This window comes from Lampris incognitus, chromosome 18 (genome assembly GCF_029633865.1).
Source record: "Lampris incognitus isolate fLamInc1 chromosome 18, fLamInc1.hap2, whole genome shotgun sequence".
NCBI lineage: Eukaryota > Metazoa > Chordata > Actinopteri > Lampriformes > Lampridae > Lampris > Lampris incognitus.
The window spans coordinates 27,077,081-27,103,267 of NC_079228.1; the positions used below are offsets into that span (position 1 = coordinate 27,077,081).

The following is a 26,187-nucleotide window of genomic DNA, read 5'->3' on the forward strand; positions in this document are numbered from 1 at the left end:
CTTGTTTACAACACAGCTTTTATGTCACACAATAAGGGGTCTATAATGGCAGGAAAAACATGGATTTTTCTGTCCGCATGTGCATGTATCTGTCCGCTGCTAATCTCACATACTAGTGGGCCTGTCAGTTTAATAATTTTTGTGCACATTTATGATTGCATGATCAGGGACCTCTAGTGGTTGCAGTGATTCGGAACCTTTGAAAAACCTTTTTTTCCCTGCAATTGAGTGCTAACTCCTCAGCTGGTTTTTTTTGTCCAAGTCCGAGCACTGAAGAAGGGGACATACGCAGGCAGTGCCTCTGTATTTTCCCTTCTCCTGGTAGGCGAAAAAAGGGGTAGTTTGTCGCTAAGTCCGAGCACTGGAGAAGGGGAGATACACCTAGCGGAGATCTGCCCTCTACTGAGTGCAGATGTTCTTAGGTAGCGGAAAGATAGTGCTGAACTGTTGTATTTCTATTTACCCTGGAGCCATGTATAAGGAAAGTCGAAAGGGAATCAAATCAAGGAGCACACAGGAGCGAGAGGTCTGATGGGACTGAAGGTGTGGCTGGTGGGTGTAGAGGTCTACATGTGTTTGTAGATGACCGACATAACCATTCAAATTTATTCTGAACACATGAAACCAGATATTCTTTGTTGTCATCTTGACTCTTATGTCATCTTATATGACTCTTATGTCATCTTAAATGCATCTCATAGTAAAAGTCAGAGACAGTACCGAAGAAGACATGCATTTTCAGTTGGTATCAACCCACACATTGAGAAAAGTACAATGAAACTTGCATTATGCTTTCATTTTAATTTGAACACTCATTTTATTTCAATCTGAATATACTTGCTCTCTGTCACCTTTTTAAAAACGTTTTCATGCTGGTTTGTTTGTTGTAGTGCCTTTTGTTTCAGTTTCACGTTCCTATCGACCATACAGTGGAGGAAATTTATTCATACAACCTCACTAGGTTTGATAAGGTTGGTAACACATTAAAACAAAAAAAACGCCACCCTGAGTTTGTAGATGAGGGGAAAAATGTTCTCTGTAAAATAAATGATAAAAAGCACCTAAACACCATCTGAAAGAGAGAGCAAGATCAGCCATATGAAACATAGGAATGGAAGAGCATCGTGGTGAACCCCACATTTGGCCCTCCAACCCAGAGCTAACCCGAAAACACTAAGACACGAGGATAACTGCAAGTATTAAATAATATAAACCAGTAAAAACTGGACTATCGGGCTTAAAAATGAAAGGGAAGCTGAATTCTGTACAATTCACACAGTTGAGATTAACAAGATCGCCCGTAGGGTCACACGTAATTGCTTTTAGAATCACCCCATACTGTGTATGAGGAAGTGAAACCTCAGTAAATTGGTATGGGATAGTATGCTATGGAAATTATTCCCATCAGAGAATCCTTTGTTGTAGGAGGGTGTTTATTTCCAGAAAATGAGTGCAATAGTATTGCATATGCAGGTATTGTGTACGTGTGGTCTGAAATAAACGGTCAAGTTTAAAGTAAATCTAAATATAACAAATGTGACAGTTATTTCTGTTATGCAATAGTTATTAAGTACACTGTGTTGAAATAGGTACATTTCTTGTTTAGCACATAGGCCTAAATATTAACAGACAGTCATAATAGGGAGAATAATAAATGTTTCAACGATACACTAATAAAGCAATACAGGATTACTATCATTAGCACACAATATACACACTCCTCAGGTGAGCAGTAACATACAGTTAATAGTATAACTACATCATTCTAAATAACCTACATTAGCATGAACAACACTGATAATAAGGTGGCTCTGTCTACAAGTAATTAAGCCATCAATCAATTAAGCTAGCAAAACTGTCAGCATGTATGCTAAACGTAACACCGTAATAAGGTGTAAGAAGGTCTATTTAGGTGGTATAATTCACAACATAAATGTCACAGCTTACATGTACACTGATCAGCCAAAACATTAAAACCACTGCACGTTAAGTGAATGATATTGATTATCTCGTTACAATGGCACCTGTCTCAACAGGTTTCACTGTCATGATGGCAGGAAAAAAAATCCACTGCAGAGTCGGGCAGGGCTTGCATGTCAGGAAGATGAGGGAGTCCGTACATGTGACATCACCTTATTAAGATGTAGAACTGGTAGGCTTTTGTAAATTGTGGGTGAGGGGTGTCTAGAGTTTAAAGGGTTGAGATGAACTTGCTTTCGGTAAAAAGAGTCACATTGTATGACTCTACACTGACATAACATTTAAAAATGAAGACAATGAAAGTATTTCATGCTGATGCGACTCGATATCCTTTCTTTCAGTATTGTGCCCCTTGTCTCTCCTCGTTCGTCTGTCCTGCAGTAGCCTTCTTGAGTGGGTCTCTGCATGTCATAAGCTCCTGTATTTCGATGTACAATTCACAGTCTGGTGAGAGGTGGTTTCTCTGACATAGAGAGGAGACATGCACAGATGTTAAATTGAGAAATGGAAAATGACAATTGTTGATTGATGAGGTTAACATCACCCCTTTTTTAATTTAAGAATCGATGGTGATTCTCACTGTAATTGCAACCTCGCAGGAGAAATCAACAGACCACATCACTTAAGGGCTGGGGTCAGCTTCCTGAATCAGACAAGTTCAAGAGGAGGAGGACTTCAAATAATTTAAAATATCTTTTAAATGTAAGTTGAGTGAAATATTTTTTTCTGGATTTTTTCTCCGGATTGTACTTGGCCAATTACCCTACTCTTCTGAGTCGTCCTGAACTCTGTTCCACCCCCTCTGCTGATCCGGGGAGGGCTGCAGACTACCACATGCCTCCTCCGATACAGGTGGAGTTGCCAGCCGCTTCTTTTCACCTGACAGTGAGAAATTTCACCAGGGGGACGTAGCACATGGGAGGATCATGCTGTTCCCCCTCCCCACTGAACAAGTGCCCTGACCGACCAGAGGAGGTGCTAGTGCAGCGACAAGGACACATACCCACACCTGGCTTCCTACCCATAGACACGGCCAGTTGTGTCTGTAGGGACGCCCGACCAAGCCGGAGGTAACACGGGAATTCAAACCAGAGATCCCCGTGTTGGTGGGCAATGGAATAGACCGCCACGCCACCCGGACATCCCCTGAGTGAAATATTCTAAATGCTATGCCATTAAACAGGAAAGCAGTTGTTCTTAGCAGTATGGATTGATTTGACGGAATAACGAGAAATGCCCCTGATATTGTGCCACCCACAGTTTTGCTATGAATTAAGTCTGTAAATGAGAGAGACCTGTAGACAGAGACGAAGGAGGCCGCCTCCCTCAGTCTGCATCTGCAACGACGACAGAAACAGAGGCAGTGACCGCTCTGTTATTCTGTTTCCTATAGCGGGGGCAACAAGCACAATATAAAGGGACCCACTAATGTATTAAATTGTTAATGTTGCCTTTAGTGTCTTTTATTTGATTTACGGAATGTCTTAAGAAATTGGTTGATGCTTAGCAAACAGCAATCCAAATACAAACAAGACAATTGGATCTCTGTACCAGTTGGCACCTTAACAGCTGTCCACAGTGTCCCATGACTAAATCCTGTTATAGTCTGAGTCAGCAGAACTGCTGTACTACAATTTGTTACAAATGGAATAAATTCTTTCAACAAATACATATTATTATATTATTTTACAACCTGCCAAGTTAAGGGAGGTGAGAATAGTGTTCCCCTGGAGAATGATTTGGCCAGCCTTGTGTTGCACCGAAGGCTCCAACAGGGGGCTCGATTTCTCCACTGAGCCTACCAGCTGTTGGAAGAGAAGAAAAGAAAAGCAACCCAGTGTATGCTAATGGATATTCACAATGGCAAATGTGTCATTGTGAACACTGTTGTGTCTCAGTTGTAAATTGCACTGCATAAACCTCATTTAGGGCAGTATTTGTTTTGTCCTGCAGTGAACCAAACCATTATTAAACATAAAACAGGTGAAAATAAAGTAAGATTAAGATATGAAAATATAGAGGTAAAATCTAAATATGCAGCATCAGTAAACATGGGATTGATTGATTGATTGGTACCTCCTCTTCTGAAATAGACTTGACCGCTGTTTCACCCCCTTTACCTTGAGGCACCTTAGAATCATGTGCTGTAAAGACAAAGGGAAACATAACTGATAAATAGAATGTACACCATCGTCAGAGAACTGTAGCACACATGGTTTGTTATGGGAAAGGCGATTACATTTCTTGGTAGGTTGCGGGTCATCTTTCTTTGTTGCGGCTGCTGGGTTGCAAGCCAATTTCTCATCTGTTTTGGATGTTTCCTGGATGATAACAGATTTAGACAAAGGTAAGTCATTACAGAATTTTGGAAGTATCAAACATGAATCGTGAAAGCCATGCAAACAGTAGAGCAGTAAACAGGAAACTTGCAAGGAGCAAATTTATTTTAAATTGTTGTCATCTACTTTCCACTTGTCTGCATGTTACCCTTTTTTTGAAGTTGCCTTTGCTTTGCCTTTTGCTGACATTGCCACTCAGTGAAGTGCTGCTGGAGACGGTGAGAAGTTGGTGAGTGGAAGATTGCTCAGCGCTGACCCCAAGAGAGGGCTGCAAAAATAAAAAAAGAATTACAGCATATGTGCAGAGGCCTTGTGTGTTCATGTGCGTGTGTGTGTGTGTGTGTGTGTGTGTGTGTGTGCGCGCGTGCGCGTGTTTACGGTGGCAATTTTAGACAGAGGCATGATCAGAAAATTATTTGATTTTACTATTGACATATAATGCTTCAAATCCCTCCTGAAATATTTTAATTTTTCTAAAGCATAATTACATTGGACACTGCAGGACTAGATAAAATATGGCAATGTGACTGTCAGTACACAAGCTGTTTACAGGCTCAAGAATGGCAAGAGGAGGAAGGGAGTGGCATTTGCCACGGAACACATGTTTTAAGTAAATGAAAGAGGAAGGAGAGCAGAAGATGAATGGCGGACAGGGGCAGTTTGTTCCTTGGGGCGGTCAGGCGACGTATCATCAATGGGGAAAAGGAGGGAGTTTTTCTATCACATTCACATTCTGCCAGTGTCACACTAGCTGTGACTGTTCTAGACAGTTTGTCCTGCCTCTGAATATCATAGTCCAATCAGTATCAAGTCATGTTCTGAGGAGTTACCACCCCTTTTGTGCGATTTCAGTCTGGTTGAAAGCCGCCCAGATCACTTTGATAGACTTTAATGTCAAGGCTTTTTTTTTCCCGAACCGCAACCGCATCCACTGCAATGCAAACTCAGTGAGTTCTGGGTGGGCTTGCACGGACGTGTTTTCAACATACATAACCTGGTGTAGGGTTCTAGTCACATTCAAGATCAACACGGCTAACGTTATCTCAACTCAGCGACTCGGTCGTGTCATTAAGAGAAATACCGTTTAGTCGTCGTAGTAATCAGGATAAATTGGCAATTCAAGAATTAGGACCAGCCAGACCAACTTCAAATATCAAGCAAGTATCCACAAAGGGGAGGAAATCGTATAACTAGGGATTTTCGCAGAACTGGTATGAGTAAGTAGTAGGCTATGCCCACATTCATTTATTTGTTTAATAAGAACACAACTAGCTACAAAATAAATTTAATAGATTTGCTGCACCTAAAATAGAATATTCTCTGATGAAGACTGGATCAGATTATTGTGAGTTAACACCTTAATCAGTTTTATTTGATTAATGGCAAAGCAGGTCTCTCTCTCTCTCTCTCTCTTCACATTTTTTTTAAATTTCTGATTTTTCCCTTTTTTCTCCCAATTTAGTGGCCAATCGATCCCTATTTTAATTCAAACACCCACCCTCGTACTGCATGCGTTCGCCAACTGCATCTCTCCGGCCGGCAGTCTCGAAGGAGACCGCCTCCCCACTTTCGTGACAAGGCGACTCCAGGCCGAACCACTGTTTCTTCCGACACACACAGAGACGCATTCACGTGACGAACACAAGCCGACTCCGCCCCCTCCCGAAGACAGCGTTTGCCAATGATTGCTGCTTCATCGAGTCCGGCCATAGTCGGATCTGACGAGACCGGGGCGCGAACCCCAGTCCCCAGTGGGCAACTGCATCGACACAAAGCCGATGCTTAGACCGCTACACCACCGCGGACTCTCTCTTCACATTTAAAGGTATTTGTGAGGGCAAACTAATAGAGGAAATTTTATCTGTTGAGTCGTTAATTGTAGAGCCAAAAAAATTATTCAAGTAATTTACAATGAACTTCTGGATGTAGCTGTCCACAAATACTGTATGTAGCTAAGGAACAATCCTTGTGTTATGTTGCTGTCTATTGGTTACTTGTGGTATTACTACATGAGGTGTCCAGGGGGGAAAAAATAAACAAATCGTATCACTCAATATAATAATGTGAAGTTAGCTAACTGACTTAAGTTAATTTACCCATTGAATGGGTCACCTTAGCCATCATCGTGACAATTGCCCCCCCTTAGAGATTTGGCAGGAGCCGCCACTGGAGGAGGGGGGGTAGACACCCGCATGAGTAAAGGCAAATAATTATGTCACCATTCACAGGATTAAACGGTTCAGCAGCAGTGAGTTTTGCACCAAACCTTTTGTAATATTTGCTAGTAATATTTGATTTGCTAATGTCCCTTACGGCTTTCCGTAGCGCCACAACAAAGTCACGTGATGTACGTAACAACGTCAGTGGGAATCCGGTCGGTGAATAAACACCCAGCACGAGAGAAGTCGTCCTTGCTTTATTAATGTTATAAGTTAACATAGCCAGAGGGCACAGATCATTACATGGTGTCAGAGTAGCGGAGTTTAAATACCCAATATGGATTCGTACGGCGTTCCAGCTCCACGGATGGACTGGGAATCGGCGAACTTACCTGAAGCATGGAGACGATTTCGACAAACAACGGAGCTAATGTTCACGGGCCCCCTGCGCGGGAAGAATGAAGAGGAGAAATGCAGCTACCTCCTGCTCTGGATAGGGGAAAAAGGGCGCGATGTGCACAACACTTGGACACTCAGCGGAGAACAAGCCAAGAAGCTAGAAACGTACTACGATAAGTACACTGAGTACATCACCCCCAAAGCAAACCCGATTTATGCCAGATATAAATTTCATGAAAAGATGCAGGGAGAGAGTGAATCCTTCGAACGATTTGTAACTGAGCTAAAGCTCCTAGTCAAAGACTGTGGCTACCCAAATGCCGACGAGATGGTCAGGGACCGCATCGTGTTTGCCACCAACTCACCCAGAGTGAGAGAAAAGCTACTTAGCCAGGGAGCTGAGCTAACGCTAGAAAAGGCCATAGATGTAGCCCGCTCACACGAGCTAGCAAAGCAACAGCTAACGTTTATGGGCCAGGGCAGCACACATGAAACGGTGCACGCAATAGGCAGAAAGACTTACAAACCGAACGCACCCAAAGCAGCTAACGCTAACTTCAGACAAAGGGACGTTAGCACCGCCGCCAGGGCGTGTAGCTATTGTGGAGGGCTACACGGCGCTAAAGCCACTTGCCCAGCTAAGGGTAAACAATGCATTAAATGCAAGAAGCTCAATCATTTTGCTAAAGTATGCAAGTCTAGCTCCCAGGGACAGACAAAGTACTACCGCGGCACAGTACATGCCGTCGGAGAGAACCCAGAAGAGTACACCACTGACAGAGAGCAGGAAGAACTGTACTTCGACAACATTACAGTGGAGAGCACCGCTGTGGGAGAACAGACAGAGCTGTACATAGACTGCATCTCAATAGAGAACAACGGAAAAAGCAACGAGCAGGCTTACGTAGAGGTTGGAATTGGCACACCTCCACAGAAGGTAAAGTTTAAACTAGACACTGGGGCACAGGCCAATACTATTCCCACCAACCTGTTCCAGGCGCTGTTCAAAAATGTGACACTGAAACCAGCAATACACAGACTCACTGAATATGGAGGAGGCGCGCTGAGCGTGAAAGGCACATGCAAACTCAAATGTAAGTACAGAGACAATGCAATGATGCTGGACTTTTACGTCATTGACACAAACGCCTCACCAGTCATGGCAATGAAAACATGCCGTGACCTAAACTTGGTAAAAATAGTGATGGCTGTGAGCGAGGAAAACAATGTCACATCACAGAGCATAATGGATGAGTATGCAGATGTTTTCCAGGGAATAGGAGAGTTCCCAGGCGAGTGCACCTTCCGCGTCACACCAGATGCAACGCCGGTCGTCTGCCCGCCACGCAGAATCCCCATCGCCCTACGCAGCAAACTGAGGGACGAGCTTGACAGCATGGAGAAAGGCGGCATAATCTGTAAGGTAACAGAACCCACAGAATGGGTGAACGCACTCGTCATTGTTGAGAAGCCAAAGACAGGCAAACTTAGAGTGTGTTTAGACCCCAGAGCTCTTAACAAAGTGATACAACGACCTCACTACCCCCTCCCCACGCTGGAGGACGCCACCACAAAGCTTGCTGGAGCTGAGTACTTTAGCGTGTTAGACGCGCGGTCAGGCTATTGGGCCATCAAACTGAGCACTGAATCCTCAATGTTGACGACATTTAACACAGTGTTTGGCAGGTATCGTTTCCTCAGACTGCCATTCGGAATCGTGTCCGCTCAAGACGAGTTCCAGAGACGCGTGGATGAAACATATGAAGGATTGGACGGTGTGACGGCCATAGTGGACGATATACTAGTGTTCGGCAAGACTAAAGAGGAACATGACCAGCGTCTCAGAGCGATGCTGAAGCGCACAAGGGAGCGAGGGGTGAGGCTCAACCCCGACAAGTGTCACATATGCGTGTCCGAGGTAAGCTACTTCGGCCACACGCTCTCACACGAAGGCATCAAACCAGACCCACACAAGGTGAAGGCGGTCAAGGACATGCAACCCCCACAGAACAAAGCAGAGCTGGAGACAGTCCTCGGCATGATCAACTACCTCGCCAGATTTGCTCCACACCTCTCACAGATAAACTCACCCCTCAGACAGCTTCTGAAACAGGACAGTGAGTTTGTGTGGGATGCAGTCCACGACAAGGCGTTCCAAGAGATGAAGAATCTCATTACACAGCACCCAGGTCCAGTACTCTCATATTTCGACCCGCAGAAAGAGCTGCGACTCCAAGTGGATGCATCCAAAAGTGGCCTTGGGGCTGTCATGCTCCAAGATGGCAAACCAATTGCCTATGCGTCCAAGTCACTCAACAGCACTGAAGAAAACTACGCACAGATAGAGAAGGAGCTCTACGCTGTGGTCTTCGGCTGCAAGAGGTTCCACGAGTACATGTACGGACGAAAAGTGATTGTGGAGTCAGACCACAAGCCTCTGGAGGCAATACTAAAAAAGCCACTGGCAGCAGCACCACCCCGGCTGCAACGGATGATCCTGGCGCTCCAAAAATACGACATCCAAATCATCCACCGCCCCGGTAAGGACATACCGGTGGCCGACACACTGTCACGCAAGTCAATAGAACACCACGACAGTGACCTACAGGAAGGGATGGAGGCCCAAGTGCACACAGTCCTCAGCAACATCCCTGTGAGCGACACAAGACTCACAGAAATCAAGCAGGAAACAGCGCAAGATCCACAGCTCACCGCACTCAGACGAGCCACACTCACTGGCTGGCCAGACACAAAGAAAAAGTGCCCGCCCAGCATCCAGGAATACTGGAACCACAGAGCAGAAATCTCAGAAATGGACGGTATCCTGTTCAAAGGTGAGAGAATCATTGTCCCCCAAAAGCTTCGCAAGGACATGATACAGCGCATCCATGCCAGCCACCTTGGCGTGGAAAAAAGCAAATGCCGAGCAAGAGACTTACTGTTCTGGCCTGGCATGGGGAAACAGATCGAGGATGCGGTAGCAGACTGCAGCATATGCCAAGAACGGCGCAGCGCAAATGCAAAGGAACCAATGATGTCACACGCCATACCCGAGCGGCCGTGGCAAGTGATAGGCACAGACCTATTCACATGGAACTCACAGGACTTCATAGTCACTGTGGACTACTACTCCAGATTCTTCGAGCTAGAAAGACTTTACAGCTGCACCTCATCTGCCGTCATCATGAAGCTGAAAGCAGCAATGGCTCGACACGGAATCCCCGAGACTATCATCAGCGACAACGGTCCGTGCTACAGCTCTGGTGAGTTCCGCAACTTCTCACAGACATGGGGTTTCTCACACACCACCACAAGCCCCCACTACCCACAGAGCAACGGCCTCTCCGAGAAGACTGTCCAGACGGCCAAACGCATCCTGGACAAAGCCAAAGCTGAGAACAAAGACCCCTACATGAGCTTACTGGAGTATCGCAACACACCGGTGGACAACCTGAAATCACCGGCACAGCTACTGATGAGTCGGAGGCTGCGGTCCATTCTCCCATCAACAGCAAAACACCTGCAGCCACAGATCGCCAGTCAGGAGGATGTTCACAAAAGGAGAGAGGTATGTCAACAGCGCCAGCAGGCATACTACAACCGAACAGCCAAACCTCTGCCCCACCTGCCCGCAGGCACACCAATCCGCTTCCGGCAGGAGGATGGATCCTGGAGACCTGCAACTGTGGAAAGACCAGCGAACACAGACAGGAGCTACCACATCCAAACCAAAGAAGGTCAGATCTACCGACGCAACCGTCAACACCTGCGACAAAGCAGAGTGAACACTCACACTACACACACACACACTTCACAGCAGACTGTTACCAGCGCTAACAACAACACACAAGCCCATCAGCAAGAGCATGCTGAACCTCCAGACACGAACAATCAGCGACAACCAGACACACAGCCTGGTTACACCACGAGGTCAGGTCGCACGGTCAAACCAAGACAAATCCTTGACTTATGAATGTAAAAAAAAAAAAAAAAAAAAAAAGATGAAATGTTATTACGGTGTCACATTTAGACAGGGAAGGAAATGTTTTACACTACTTTGTTGCAGTCCAGTTATATAAGAGTTCCACTTTCATATTCTTTCTTATTAAGATTGTATTCGCTTATAAACGTGCTCAACGTGGTCTGTATCTCTGCAGAGAAAGCAGCACTTTTCAGAAAAAGGGAGATGTAATATTTGCTAGTAATATTTGATTTGCTAATGTCCCTTACGGCTTTCCGTAGCGCCACAACAAAGTCACGTGATGTACGTAACAACGTCAGTGGGAATCCGGTCGGTGAATAAACACCCAGCACGAGAGAAGTCGTCCTTGCTTTATTAATGTTATAAGTTAACATAGCCAGAGGGCACAGATCATTACACCTTTCACCATAAAATCCAGCAACGACCATTAGAAAAGTGACCTGTCCGCTCTGAGTAACACCCACAGGGAGCAAGAAAGCGCCTTCTTGGAAAAGCTAGCAGTTAGCCAGTTTGTCCTGGGGAACCACTCCACATTAAATCCGCGATTATTTTTGCTTACCATTTGGTTTATAACAACGCCCCACGGCTGGTGGGCATCGAGGAAGTTTTTCTTCTAAAAGCAGCGTTTCAAATGTGTTCTAAAAGATAATCTACTTCATTCATGACAGCAGCTGCTTTCCAGGAACTTTTGCTAACCACTACCTACAAGCAAATGACGACTGTTACTTAGCGAAAATAGCCAATCAAATAGCAGCGGGACAACAGGCAACCAGCCCCACTTGGCATCAAGTTTACGCCAACTGCTTTATTGCCAAAGGCTTTGGGCACGTGTATTGTTGTTTTACCATACTCAAAGCATTTGATGTTGTGAGACTGGGGCTATCCCTACATATAGTGGCTTCTGGAGTAAAACGCAGTTTAAAACACCCTTCTTTTTTTCCCCTATTGTGTCAAGCCACTGACCTCAAATTTTAGAATAATAGCCTAATAAATAACGGCAGCAACCAAGTATTTTTTTTGTCATTCATTAATTTGGAATAATAAGTAATTCATTTCTAAATTCTTAGTGCCATTGAAACCCCTTTTTCTGCACCCAGCAGTTGGGGCTGTGCCCCACTTGCCCCAAATGATCCGTCGCCTCTATGTGTTTGTGAGTGTGTGAAAAAGCAAGTAAAGTTAATGTTTGTTTATTTTTTACAATGAATTATATTTCCATACTCACAGGCTGGTCCCTTTCCAGCAGCAGCCTCCTCCGCTCCACAACTTCTTCGTGAGTCAGAGCAAATGGACTGAGTATCTAAATAATAGAAGGAGTGAGCTCATCTTAAAGGGTATTCTTAAAGATGGCCAAGACACAATATAAATCAACCTGGCTGTCATTTAAAATCCATTATCTCTGTCTTTAAAAATGTATTAAGTAAATAACTGCCACCACAGCATATAGGACAGTCACTCAGAGAATCTTATTCAGTGAAGTCAGAGTTTGAGCACTGACTTTGGCCAGATGTGCAGCCCCTGCATCTCCAATCTGATTGTTGGATAGTGACAGAAAGTGCAGAGAGCGGTTTAAACGCAGGCCCTGGGAAACGAGAAAGAAGTACAGAACAGCCTGGAGATAACACTTGCTGACACTTTCAATTGTCAAGTGGGCAGTATATTGGTGTCTAAGACTCTAGGTTATGCATTACCTGTGCTATGTGTTCAGCTCCTGCATCACCAATTGAGTTGAATGCTAGATTGAGATACATGAGCTTACTGTTGGCAGACCTGGTTGTGGAGAGAGCTGACCCAATCAGTCGCACGCCTTCATCACTGATCTGATTATTTCGAAGCAATAGATGATTGATGCTTGATGACCAAATACAACAAAAGAGAAATGCTGAATGATGAACACATGGATTGGGCAAGCATGTATGATTATGTGTACTCACACATGTTTTTATTTGTTTGAAAATCAGTTTGATTAGAAAGTTCATATGTGATATGATGGTTTGTAGACTCACTTGCTGTCTTCAGACAAAAGGAGGTGGTAACTCTGCTCCGGGAGAGGATTGCCCTCCAATAGCACATACCTGAAAAAGATGGAGATGAACCAGTAAATTGAAGAATTGTATTAATATCTTTCACCCTACTAAGTTTATATCACTCTAAAACTGTACGGCTCCTTACTATTTTCAGACATGGACCAAAATGAACCTAGAGAGGTTCCAGCTATTAAGTATACTGTCATTATTTGTGTACAATATAATGAATCAATGTAGTCTTGTATTGTCTGTACGTTGGAGACATAAGATAAACAACAAATTTCAGAGAAATCTAACAAATAAAATATAATCAAAATGACACATTTCTTCTCACTTTGCAACCCGGAATTTATTTTTTACTGGTGCAACTGAATCTGGGGAAAAACGCTCAATGCAGTAAGTAATGAGAATTGTTTAGATACCTCAGGTTGGAGAACAAAGGCTTGAGGCAGATGACCATTTGATCCGTCAGTCCAGCCTGCCAGAAACTGCAGTAGAGTGTGCAAGATTAAATAATAAAACAAGACAGCAAGGACATTTTCTGTGACAAGTATATCTCTCAAGCATTTTATTACTCACTAAAGGCTCTGAAGATGGCTCAAGGAAGGCAGAGTCTTGTTGAGCACTTGAGCAGTCAGTTTATCCATCTTCCACCCTTAATATTTAAAATATAAAATAATTGGGTTTTTTTCTTTTGTAAAATACATTCTTTTAAGATCTGCCATGTAGGTTAGCACAGTACATGTTTATTGGGAGGAAAAGTGTTTTTTTCACAAAATTATGTTTGATGTCACTTTGGATAACATTTTAATTTTCAAGTATACTTTAAGTGATCTGATATTGTTAGCATTAATTTTTTTCCCAGGGCATCTTTTTACCACTGATGACCTTTTATTAGTGTTTTTAGGTAGAAAAATCATAAATCAATTAATATTGAAAAGATATACTGTGTATATATGATAAAGCTTGTATACACAAAATGTGTGTGTGTGTGTGTGTGTGTGTGTGTGTGCGCGCGCACACGCGCATATATATTTTGGCTGATCCTACCAGTGGCTAGAAAAGGTTGGACTGAAGGACAGCACAGAGGCTCTGATCATAGCAGCACAAGAACAGGCACTCAGCATCAGATCAATTGAGGCAGGGGTCTACCAGGCAAGACCCAAGATGCAGGTTGTGCAGAGACACCCCTGAGACAGTCCAGGACTTAGTAGCAGGGTGTAAGATGCTAGCTGGGGAAGCATTCACTGAAAGGCATAACCAAGGGGCTGGGATAGTGTACAGGAATATCTGTATTGAATACAGACTGGAAGTCCCCAAGTCCAAATGGGAGACACTTCAAGTTCCAGACCGAAAAGCAGGTGCTGACTAACCAACCAGACATTGTGGTGGTTGACAAGGAACAGAAGACAGCAGTAGTAATCAATGTAGCAATCCCAAACGAGGACAACATCAGGATGAAAGAGCATGAGAAGCTAGAAAAATACCAAGGGCTGAAGGAAGAACTAGATGGGATGTGAAAGGCGAAATCCACAGTAGTCCCAGTGGTAATAGGAGAGCTAGGGGCTGTGATCCCCAAACTGGGAGAGTGGCTCCAGCAGATTCCAGGAACAACATCTCTGTCCAGAAGAAACAGTTAAGATACTGCACAGAATCCTCAAACTCCCAGGCCTCTGGTAGAGGACCTGAGCTTGAGGAAGACACCCACCACCCAAAAAAAAGGGTGAAAAGGAATGTTTATATATATATATAGAGAGAGAGAGAGAGAGAGAGAGAGAGAGAGAGAGAGAGAGAGAGAGAGAGAGAGAGAGAGAGAGAGAGAGAGAGAGAGAGAGAGAGTGTGTGTGTGTGTGTGTGTGTGTCACACAGTGGTTAGCGCGGTCGCCTCACAGCAAGAAGGTCCTGGGTTTGAGCCCCGGGTAGTCTAACCTTGGTGGGTCATCCCGGGTCGTCCTCTGTGTGGAGTTTGCATGTTCTCCCCGTGTCTGCATGGGTTTCCTCCGGAGGCTCCAGTTTCCTCCCACAGTCCAAAGACATGTAAGTCAGGTGAATTGGCTGTACTAAATTGTCCCCAAGTATGAATGTTTGTTTGTATGTGTCGACCCTGTGATGACCTGGCAGCCTGTACAGGGTGTCTCCCCGCCTGCCGCCCAATGACTGCTGGAATAGGCTCCAGCATCCCCGCGACCCTGAGAACAGGATAAGCGGTTCAGCTAATATATACACTCACCGGCCACTTTATTAGGCACACCCGTCCAACTGCTCGTTAACGCAAATTTCTAATCAGCCAATCACATGGCAGCAACTCAATGCATTTAGGCATGTAGACATGGTCAAGACGATCTGCTGCAGTTCAAACCGAGCATCAGAATGGGGAAGAAAGGTGATTTAAGTGACTTTGAACGTGGCATGGTTGTTGGTGCCAGACGGGCTGGTCTGAGTATTTCAGAAACTGCTGATCTACTGGGATTTTCACGCACAACCATATCTAGGGTTTTCAGAGAATGGTCCGAAAAAGAGAATATATCCAGTGAGCGGCAGTTCTGTGGGCGAAAATGCCTTGTTGATGCCAGAGGTCAGAGGAGAATGGCCAGACTGGTTCGAGCTGATAGAAAGGCAACAGTAACTCAAATAACCACTCATTACAACCGAGGTATGCAGAAGAGCATCTCTGAACGCACAACACGTCGAACCTTGAGGCAGATGGGCTACAGCAGCAGAAGACCACACCGGGTGCCACTCCTGTCAGCTAAGAACAGGAAACTGAGGCTACAATTCGCACAGGCTCACCAAAATTGGACAATAGAAGATTGGAAAAACGTTGCCTGGTCTGATGAGTCTCGATTTCTGCTGCGACATTCGGATGGTAGGGTCAGAATTTGGCGTCAACAACATGAAAGCATGGATCCATCCTGCCTTGTATCAACGGTTCAGGCTGGTGGTGGTGGTGTAATGGTGTGGGGGATATTTTCTTGGCACACTTTGGGCCCCTTAGTACCAATTGAGCATCGTGTCAACGCCACAGCCTACCTGAGTATTGTTGTTGACCATGTCCATCCCTTTATGACCACAGTGTTCCCATCTTCTGATGGCTACTTCCAGCAGGATAACGTGCCATGTCATAAAGCTCGAATCATCTCAGACTGGTTTCTTGAACATGACAATGAGTTCACTGTACTCAAATGGCCTCCACAGTCACCAGATCTCAATCCAATAGAGCACCTTTGGGATGTGGTGGACCGGGAGATTCGCATCATGGATGTGCAGCCGACAAATCTGCAGCAACTGCGTGATGCTATCATGTCAATATGGACCAAACTCTCTGAGGAATGTTTCCAGTACCTTGTTGAATCTATGCCACGAACGATTAAGGCAGTTCTGAAGGCAAAAGGGAGTCAAACCCGGTACTAGGAAGGTGTACCTAATAAAGTGGCCAGTGAGTGTGTATATATATATATGCCTAGCGGCCTGTCCAGGGTGTCTCCCCGCCTGCTGCCCGATGACTGCTGGGATAGGCTCCAGCATCCCCGCGACCCCGAGAGCAGGATAAGTGGTTTGGATAATGGATGGATGGATGGATGGATATATATATATATATATATATATATATATATATATATATATATATATATATATATATATATATATATATATATATAAAACTTTCTTAAAAGAAACACTCCATGGTATGGAAAGTGCTCAACAAATAAGGAGCAAAATAATCCAGTGAGTCGAGTACATTCTTTATGAGACAGTACAAACCTACTTCATGCCATAAGCAATCAGCTGCCGCTGATGAGCTGGCAGCTGATGAGTGCACGATGCACGAAACAGGCTTATACTACTATGTATGAACTAAAGTTTTTTTCCTACTATCTTAATATTCCGCATCTCGTTTGTTGAGCACTTTTATCAACACCATTGATGGTTTCCAAAAAAACAAACAAAAACTCTATTTATATACATATATATATATATATATATATATATACATATATATATATATATAGCATATTTTCAGTAAGTGGCATCTCCAGCAGCTATGACACAAATAATCAATGTACCGAATAATTGTAAACAATACACTTGTGTGTTGAATTAAATAACAGAATACTTTACTCAGTATTCCTCTGTGGCACTGGGCTCTCACCAGATATCCTAATAGACTTGACACTGCAGGGATCTTCATTCTCCAGCTCCACTTGGAGATGTGGCTTGGGGTCAAAAGGTGCACTTTGAATTTCATACAGGCTTTCTTCTGAGGTTACAACAATGTAAATGATGAAATGAATTAAAATTGAATTATGAATGCTACAATTACAAGAATAGTATTTAGTAGAACATGTATTTACTGTATGTGAGGCTCTGTACAAAAGGGGAAAACAAATATCCTCTTGTAGGACATCTAATAGCAGCAAACGAATGATTAATATGTTAGCATCTCTCAGTTGAAGTGTGAGGTTGAATTAAAATTAACAAACAAGGAACTGAAAGTGTGTATGTATCGATCCGTTTGTCTGTCCGTCCTGTGGGCAAACCATATTGAACTAGGACCAGGTGTTTACCCAAGGTGCTAGCATTAGTCTCTGGATTCGGGTGCTTTGCTTTGACAGCTGGAGCTTGTTTCATGCCCAGCAGGGCACAGAGCTCAGGGAAGTCCGTTTCTAGGTTGCCAGAGCACTGATAGTCTTCTATAAAGACAGAGAGCCAGAAAATGTTGAATTTCACAGCAATGATCAATGATCTTGACTATACAGACTCAAAAGCTATCACAGATCTGTTCAAGTCCGTCGTGTAACATCAGCCTTATGAGAGAATGTAAATGATCTGGTGAGTAAGACGACTTACTCACCGAAGGTCTGCGCAGGACCCTTTTCCCCCAAGATCAGTCCTGAAAAACAACAAAAAGGTCAAAGATCGCAAAACCCCTTTTTTAATTTGGGAAGAAAAAACTGACGGCCCTTTGGACTGAAGCATGGTTAGCGTTAGTTACCTTTACTGAAGTTTGCCTTGTAACGGTTAACGTGACTAACTAGTTAGCTAACGTCGCTGCGTCGATAACCGACATGTTTAAACAAAATACAATTTGCGTAACGCTACCTGTAATTTTCGGGGGGTCGTCTTCGGGTACAACACCTCCCTTATCTGACTTATCTTTTGCCCTTTCGTTGCGTTTTCTGAACATCGTCGTTTTCCCAAAGTTGAGCTTTATTCGGCAATTTGGTCGCCCAGGCGCACTGGCCAAAATGGGCACTAACTTCCGGCGTTGGGGACGTTACCATGGTTACCGTGATCCCCCCCCCCCGCGCCATCATCTTCTGCATTTTATTAGATATAATGGGCATTTGTGTGGGTCACATTGGGTCATTTCATATGTTAGCCCAAAGAAGTTGATTTTATGCAGGTACTCGACTGAAACTGTGGTAGCGCATCAATCTCCCGGCAGCTTGTGCAGCACAGTCAAGTGTCAAATCATTTAGAGCAGTTTAAAAAAAACACGCTCAATGAACCCATTTTAATTTTCTTATGATGATCAACGTTTTAAAAATGTGATATTTTTGGCAACCAGCAGTAACTCAAAAGCAGTGCAGACATTTGGCTCTATTTTTCTTTCATTCTGGTGTGAACAATTACAATCATATCGATTGAGTTGGTTAATTTTTATTTTTTTTAGTTTCTACCATCTGAAATTATAACTGATTTTTTTTTCTTTCGTTTATTTTAAAGTGATAAGTGGCTTGGCCCAGGTGATAAGGAGATTATGAATCTTTTTGTATATGGTACAGAGTGTGGAGATGGTGGACAAGAATTTGTGATTTGGGCCTACTAAACTTTGAAAAATCTTAACCAACGCATTTTGGTTCTCAACATGTCTTTAAGAGAGGAGGAACACGGGGATGACTCTGGGGAAAAGAGACTCTTCTCTGAGTAGTCTGACGTTTGATTTATCTATCATCAGACCTTCCTCTCCAATCGAAAAAACATGTCTCGGCAAATGACCTGAGGCTGGTGTGAGGACAGCTGTCTGTTCCAATCAGATCACTTCCTGCAGCAGCCTGAGGACCAACAGGAGCAGTCAGGAAAACAACCTCATGAGAGGAGTTCGAGTGAGAGTCTTGATGATGAAAAAATTTAAAGAGGTCAGAGGACAGAGACTCCACTGAGGAGTCTGTTCCCATAACCTTGGCCTTAACTCCTTGATTAAGAGGAGCAAAGATGAGAGGCACAGGTAGCATCATTTCAGACTGTCAACCTGCAGACTCTATAGCCATGAATAGTAGTGACCAGCACACCATGTGGTAACAAAGCTTTTAATGTTATGTATAACATGTATCTGCAAAGATTCATGAATTTAACCAAGCACACTTTCATGTTACGATTCAGGTTTTCTTTTTTTGGCCGGTTGGTTTTGCTTCCAAGTGTGCCGTGTCATTTATTATCATTTGTTTTACAATTCAATTAAGTTTGCTGCTGCTGCAGCACAATAAAATGCAAAATTCAGTTGGGACGAAAGGCATAGTGGCATGCCAGCTGGTTAATTAAGCCTTTTTTTCCTGACATAACCCATGCATTCTTCTTCCAACAGTATCACTCAATGTGAAAAGTATGCATTCCCCTATCGCACTTTACTTCTGCCTACTTGGCTCCTTCTTATCAGGGAAATAATGGAAACGATAACCCCGTCTCTGAGCATTCGCATTCCCCAAAAAGAGGCAGCAGTAGAGATTATTACATGGCTTATCAAAGTTGAGTGGAGGCCATTTCTAACACAACCTCTAAATATGAGCTTCTTTCCTCATTTTACTGAATAAGACTTTGCACTTATTATAGTTTTTATCTTTTTTTAGTCAAGACTGTAACATGATGTACAAAATACTGAAATTCTACACGGAATTACACTGAGATTTCATGATAAATTTACCACTCTTACATAATTTCTGGGGTTTGCGAAATCGGTTTTCCTATTAAGGGTATCAATAATAGTGGCGCTCCTGCAAACAAATTAGAAACATCAAATCCTTTTTGGCATGCGGCTAAACCGTCTCAGAAGTCCTTATCCTCAAAAGTGAAACGACAAAATATTGTATTCACAATAATGTAGTGCTTTTTATTAAAAAAACAAACAAACAAAAAAAAACAAATAGAATATAAAACAAAAGTAAAAACCAACAGCATTTTTCATGACTTTATAATCATAATTACAAACTTTTTAACGAGTGGAAGAAGTTTCTGACAAACTGTACACATCACAAAATGTCCGCCAGTCTGCCATTTACAATGCTTGCATCTCATTTTGTGATTGTCTAAAAATAACTAAACAAATCACACAAAACACAAACACAAGTACAAGCATCATACCATGACTGCTATCACAAACAGAACCATGTCTTGTTTGAAAGGAAACAAAAAAAAAAAAAGAGAGAAAGATATCAAGCTGACAGCTAACCTTTGTCCCTGTCACCTTTTTTTAAAAAATATCATAACATTTTTATGTTGGTTTGTTTTTTTAGTGTTCAACACTTTGCAGCAAAAAAACAAGGAGCGTATTCCTCCTTAATAGTAATATTATTAACAATAATCCTTACAGTGACATGGATGTCTTTGTGGAGTCACCGTCATGTCCCAATGCCTTCTGTGTCCATTAGACATTCTTCTCTTTCATGCAGTACATAGATGAATTTCATTTATAGGCAACTAAGACTCATCTTAAGTTTTTTTTCTTCTGTTGTTGATCAGTTTGACAGTTATGGTGTGATTTTTCTGAAGAAAAAAAACTCCCCCCGCCCCCCCCCCAAGCCTAAGTGTCTTCATTATTGTAATAAAAATGGAAGAAATTATAATATTATCATTGTTATAATTATCATAATACATTTAGGGCTGAGTTCTGTACAGTACAATAATACACAAAATCCATTATCAAGATATTGCTTTTGGAGACACTCATGAAAAGTTTATATATATACATAACTTGGCACTGTACAGCTTTCTGTTTTAACTCTTCTCGTCAGTTTCTCAATCGGTTTGCTTTTCTGTCAGTTTTACCGGATTGGGACATAGCAGGCTGTCCCACCTTAGCAGAGGCATGTGTGTGTGTGGGTGTGGGGGGGATGGGGGGGGCTCCTCATTGAATATCGCAAGTTTATTTTAAAACATTCTCCATGGCATCCGGGAAACATATTCTGAAGAAAAGAAGAAAAACTAGAATCCGTTCCCTCCCAGTATACAGTACACAGCCCCACCCCTGAGCCCGTCTCACAGAATATAAGAAAATACAACCGTCACAATACATTTCATGTTAAGTATAGTTTTCAATAGTTTTCTTAAAACTGTTAATTGCCATCAAGCCCTTATTTTTTACTTTTTTTTTTTTTAAAGAAAAAACTTTATATCTTCAAGAAATGTGGCAGAGTACAGACAGACACGGTAAGGTGTGTAACACGCGCACACACTCACGCAAGGCAGTCGAGGAGCACGGCGTTGTAAGGCGTTACTGTTAAAGCCGGTGTCCTGTCGCCTGATTTCATTAAGCTGGTGAATCAGGTTACTTTAAAAAGAGGGGCGAAGCTGACTGCCTCATGAAATGAAAGGGATTAAAAAGGAAAAAAAAAAAAGAAAAAAGAAGACACTTGACTGACAAAAGCGTACACTCAATCTCCCCAAGGACCTCCCTCCCCTCCCTCTACCCGGACAACAAGCACAGATCCCCATCCATGTCTGTTCCTAAATGAGTTACAATAGTATAACAGGAAAAAAGATAATAGCCATATTCTTTACTCACTTTTTTCAGACTGCATCATCCAATACTGTAAAAGCGTTAGTGTTTTCATTATAGATACATTACACGGAACTTCACAATATCCATGGTACCAAAAAGTGCAGTTGACCGACCTCGCTCATGCTCATCTTTCTTTCCCTCTCTTTCCCCAAATTCATCTGCAGCATGTGAGCAAACTGCTCTAGCCGTTTACCCATCTTCCTGCCACAGATCCTCTGGCTTACATTACTTTGTTATGATGGCTACGACCCACAAGGGGCCGCCAGTCCTCCAGCATTCTCATAACTCATTGGCTACAACGACGGTTGCTTCCCTCAAGCCATCCCTATTTCAGTACCACATGCTCCTTTTTCTGACGCTCACCGAGACTAAACACCAAGGTGGAATTCAATTACCCATGTCTGCTTGGATACTTCCTACATACACCTTCAGCATTCAGTCTGCCACCAGCGGATCGCAGGCTGCGTTCCATGTCTGTTCAATGTATTTAAGTGCATGGGTTATTTCTCCTATGTGTATAACAAAAACACTTTTTTTCCATCATACTACTTAAATAAGCAAAAAGTCTGCATTCACTTGCCACAAAGGCTACTTGCGAACCTTTAGTAAAACTGTAATCACCATGGAGATAACACTTCCAACCTGATCCCCCCCCCCCATCTATGAGTCTATGACAGGCGGGAGTTGTTCCTTATCCGATGCGAGGGTCTAAGGACAGAATGCTGTATTGCTGTAAAGCCAACTGAGGCAAATTTGTAATTTGTGGTACTGGGCTATACAAATAAAATTGACTTGACTTGGAAGGGATAGACCTGAAGAGGATCCCTGGAACACATGGTGGTCCTTTTAATGGTCAACTCCCCAACAATGTTGTCTCCCCCCCCCCCTTACTCCCATCACTCAGTTTTCTGCCCCTCGCTCACAGAGTGAAAACTAGTGTGCTTTCCAGGCACGTAGCAACCGTATTTCCTGCCCACAAAATCACCAAATCCGAGTGTCCGTCGCCGTAACCGCCGCCCTGCGCCCTCCTCCAGGAGATAAGTGACATCTATGGCTGTTGGAAGAACAGAGACAAGTGGCTTAGGGAGCTTTTACAGAAACAGCCGACAAAAGGGCTCTCATCTCAAAACAAAACAAAACAAAACAAAAAAAAGGGGGAAAAAAGAGAGAGAGGTGGTTAAAAAAATAAAGATTTAACCTTTCTTTTGCTACTAGTAAGACTCCATATTCACAGATGCCTTTTCTGTTGATTGCCTGCCCCCTGTCCCGCTGTTGACCCTTCCCTCTGCTTTAAAACCTGTTCCCTCACCATTCTTGCTTGGTGTTCTGTGCAGCAGGTCCAGCAGGATTTTGTTGAGCCTCTCCTTCTGCGCCTCCCTCCTGCCAAGTCCAGGGTGGTGGAGCGGTGACGAGGCTGAGGATGAGGGGAGCTCCAGCATCTCTCCCACCCTCTCAGCGGAGCCCTCTTCCAGCTCCGGGCGCTCCTCTGCCTCCTGCCCTTCGTCTTCCTCCTCGTCATCCTCCTCTTGCTCACCCTGTTGCTCTGCTCTTCGGGGCTTGCTGGTTAGGCGCGCTGGGTTCTCCAATGCCGTGTCCATATCGTCCTCCGGTGCTCTGCCGTCTTCACTCTCGGGCTGGAAGTCGTCTCCCCGATCACAGGAGGAGCCGTCATCCTCGCAGCCGGTTCCTTTGGGTCGTTCGCTTTTCCAGGCGGAGCGCCCACCGTTCCTCTTGTAGTTGTCGGGAACATAGTGCGGCTGCAAATGTGTAAAATTATGAACAAAACTGGATCAAATTATGTTTACAAACATTTTCCATAGTTTAATAATTCCATTAGGGCGCTACATATTTCCTAAATCCCTTTACTTTCTTGCTCACTTCAGATTCTTGAATTCTTAGATCCTTATAATTCTATTTAAAAATGTCACGCTATGTTACTTGTATCTTTAATGTTAGCATCCCACTAAGTCAAAATCCTTTTATGTACAAACACGCTCTGCCAAAAAAACAAACCTATGACTTCACTTGAGGGGTGAGAAGGGTTTGCCACTTAGGACTATATAACGATTGGCAGAATGCTTAGATAATCACAGAAAGTATCTGAAAGTATCTGTCAATTAAGATTTTTTTCCAACACTGATCTCAATTATCATTCTGTAAACCCCACCCATCAGGTACTGCTTGACAGTTCAAACAAACAGGTATTTGCAAATACTTTTTCACCTACGTCTAGTTACAATACAAAATATCTATTAACTTACTATGGATGTAGGCTTTAAGGTTTTTATGGCTTGATTGAATGGTTTATTAACGAATAGACACACGGGTGATCAGCATGGCTATAGGACACTGCTAACTCTCACTAACTTGTATTGCTACCCGTCGGACACTGTCTGTCTCTACCTACAAAATCTTTACAAAACTCTCAACAAACTGCAAAATAACACAGTCAACATAGTTAAATTTATGGCAGGCTATTGATGACACAGAATTCCCATTTAGATTTGGTAAACTGACAAATCCAAGGCCATGTCTGCACAAATCCAAAGAAATTGAAATGGGTAGAAAGCTTTCCATTCAAAGTGTTGTCAGATTGCTTTCAAAAAGTTCACCATTCACACTGAAACACCAAAACAATAGAAAAAAAGCTTGATTCTCATTTGTTTTCAAAAAGATATGTTTTCGATGGTCAAATACCAATTTAGTGAGGATGGATGGCCAAAACAGAAAAAGATGTTTTCAAATTGATCTGTGTTAATGCAAACCTAAAATGATGTTGGTCTGGATAGGAAACGGCAAGTGAGCGCTGTGTGTGTACCATGCAGCTATCCCATTTCTCATCCTGCTTCACTGTGCCTATTAGAAGCTCCATTTGAGGAGTGGGCCTGTCGCGATCCAGGCAAACCACACAGGAGGATGCAACATGATCTCCATTCTCAAAAATAGCTTTCAGTCTTTCAAAATTCCTGATGGATCCTTGGATTTTAAACCCCACCCCATTCTTGGGACTCCCATCTGTCTTACCGAGAAGTCTCTTTTGGGCGCTAGCCGCTTTGGGAAGTGGTTGAAGGCGTATGGCTTGGTGCAGACTGGGTAGCGGTTACGGTGGATCTTGTAGAAAAGGTGAGCCGACTTGTCCAAGCGGTAATCACAGATATACACATCCTGCTCTTTCACGCCCTTCGGTCGCCCTGCAGGAAGACACATACATTGCATTAGCAAGGCATTCATAATGTTTAAATCTTTAACAGCGGTTTGTTGAAAGGGCATGGCAGCAAATGATTTTGCTATATGTGCTGTGTGTGCGTGTGTGTGTGTGAGTGTATACATGCACTTGTAGTTGTTTGATTTGGGTCACAGTTAGTGATGGTCAGTAAGTAAGAAAAATATTAATTCGCACCCTTTTCAGAGCAAACCCTTTTGCAGTACAGGCTCACTCTGCATTCATACACCTACACACATATACCTAGGATGACTGAGTAGTTCATCCTTTTAATTTAATTTCTTTTGTTTGTTTTGATGTGGACTGGGGTGGCTGGTGGAGCTGCCAAGTTCAAGGACACTTTGATGGAGGTTGTTGGGAGAACGGAGAGAGTTAGTCCTTCTCTTCAACCAAACTGTGATCTTTTTCTTTTTTTTTTTGGATTTTTTCACCCCTTTTTCTACCCAAATTGTATGTGGCCAATCACCCTACTCTTCCGAGCCGTCCTGGTCACTCCTCCACCCCCCCCCCTGCCGATCTGGGGAGGGCTGCAGACTACCACATGCCTCCTCCGATACATGTGGAGTCGCCAGCCACTTCTTTTCACCTGACAGTGAGGAGTTTCACCTGGGGAACGTAGCTTGTGGGAGGATCCCGCTATTCCCCCCCAGTTCCCCCTCCCCCCTGAACAGGCGCCCCGACCGGCCAGAGGAGACGCTAGTACAGTGACCAGGACACATACCCACATCCGGCTTCCCACCCGCGGACACGGCCAATCGTGTCTGTAGAGATGCCCGACCAAGTCAGAGGTAACAGAGATTCGAACCTGCGATCCCCGTGTTGGTAGGCAACAGAATAGACCGCTATGCTACCCAGATGCCCCAAACTGGGATTTCAAGCTGCTCCGGGGGGGTTTGAACCCCCAGATGGATTCCCTCGAACTCTTGTCCCATCCCCAGCTTCTGTAGTGTGTGTATTCGTGCCCTCACCCTTGCAGTAAGTGTAGAGGTCCAGGACACAGCAGGTTCCCACCACAGCCTCCAGGGGTATAATCTCATACAGCGGCATTCGGAACAGCTCCTTCTGGTAGAAGCGCCGTGACGGCGAATGATGTGTCTCATGAGGACGGAAGTAGTGGTGGCCGAAGGCAAACCTCTCACCCCTTCCCAGCACATGAGGAAGAAGGGAAGGAACAGAACTGGTACATGAGTGGTTGTAAAACAGAAGGGACTAAAGTACTAAATATGACACAACAGGAGAGTGTTAAGTTTTTTGTTAGTGCACTTGAAAATCATACGCTTCATAAAGTTTACTTGTTTTATATGT

At 43.6% G+C, this 26,187-nt stretch overlaps 2 protein-coding genes across 3 annotated transcripts in view; both read right to left on the bottom strand.

The window, feature by feature from the left end:
* Positions 1-2,174: 2,174 nt before the first annotated feature.
* Positions 2,175-18,068, bottom strand: lrrc71 (leucine rich repeat containing 71). The gene is made up of 15 exons (XM_056298012.1): positions 17,984-18,068; positions 17,736-17,774; positions 17,449-17,574; positions 17,034-17,138; positions 13,463-13,538; positions 13,306-13,371; positions 12,863-12,931; positions 12,548-12,707; positions 12,355-12,438; positions 12,082-12,156; positions 4,468-4,587; positions 4,101-4,124; positions 3,674-3,785; positions 3,276-3,367; positions 2,175-2,443 (listed from the first exon to the last, which is right to left on the bottom strand). Exons 1-15 carry the CDS (start codon positions 18,066-18,068, stop codon positions 2,318-2,320), a joined length of 1,359 nt encoding a protein of 452 aa, XP_056153987.1. The 3' UTR covers positions 2,175-2,317.
* A 1,897-nt stretch (positions 18,069-19,965) lies between these two features.
* ash1l (ash1 (absent, small, or homeotic)-like (Drosophila)) overlaps positions 19,966-26,187 on the bottom strand; it is a 58,868-nt gene continuing 52,646 nt past the window's right edge. For both annotated transcript variants that reach the window (XM_056298300.1, XM_056298299.1), the window contains exons 24-27: positions 25,851-26,023; positions 24,684-24,850; positions 22,969-23,416; positions 19,966-22,713 (exon numbers count right to left, since the gene is read on the bottom strand). In XM_056298300.1, coding sequence (XP_056154275.1) covers positions 22,556-22,713; positions 22,969-23,416; positions 24,684-24,850; positions 25,851-26,023 — 946 coding nt within the window. In that variant the 3' untranslated portion in view covers positions 19,966-22,555. The remainder of the gene's footprint in view (positions 22,714-22,968; positions 23,417-24,683; positions 24,851-25,850; positions 26,024-26,187) is intronic.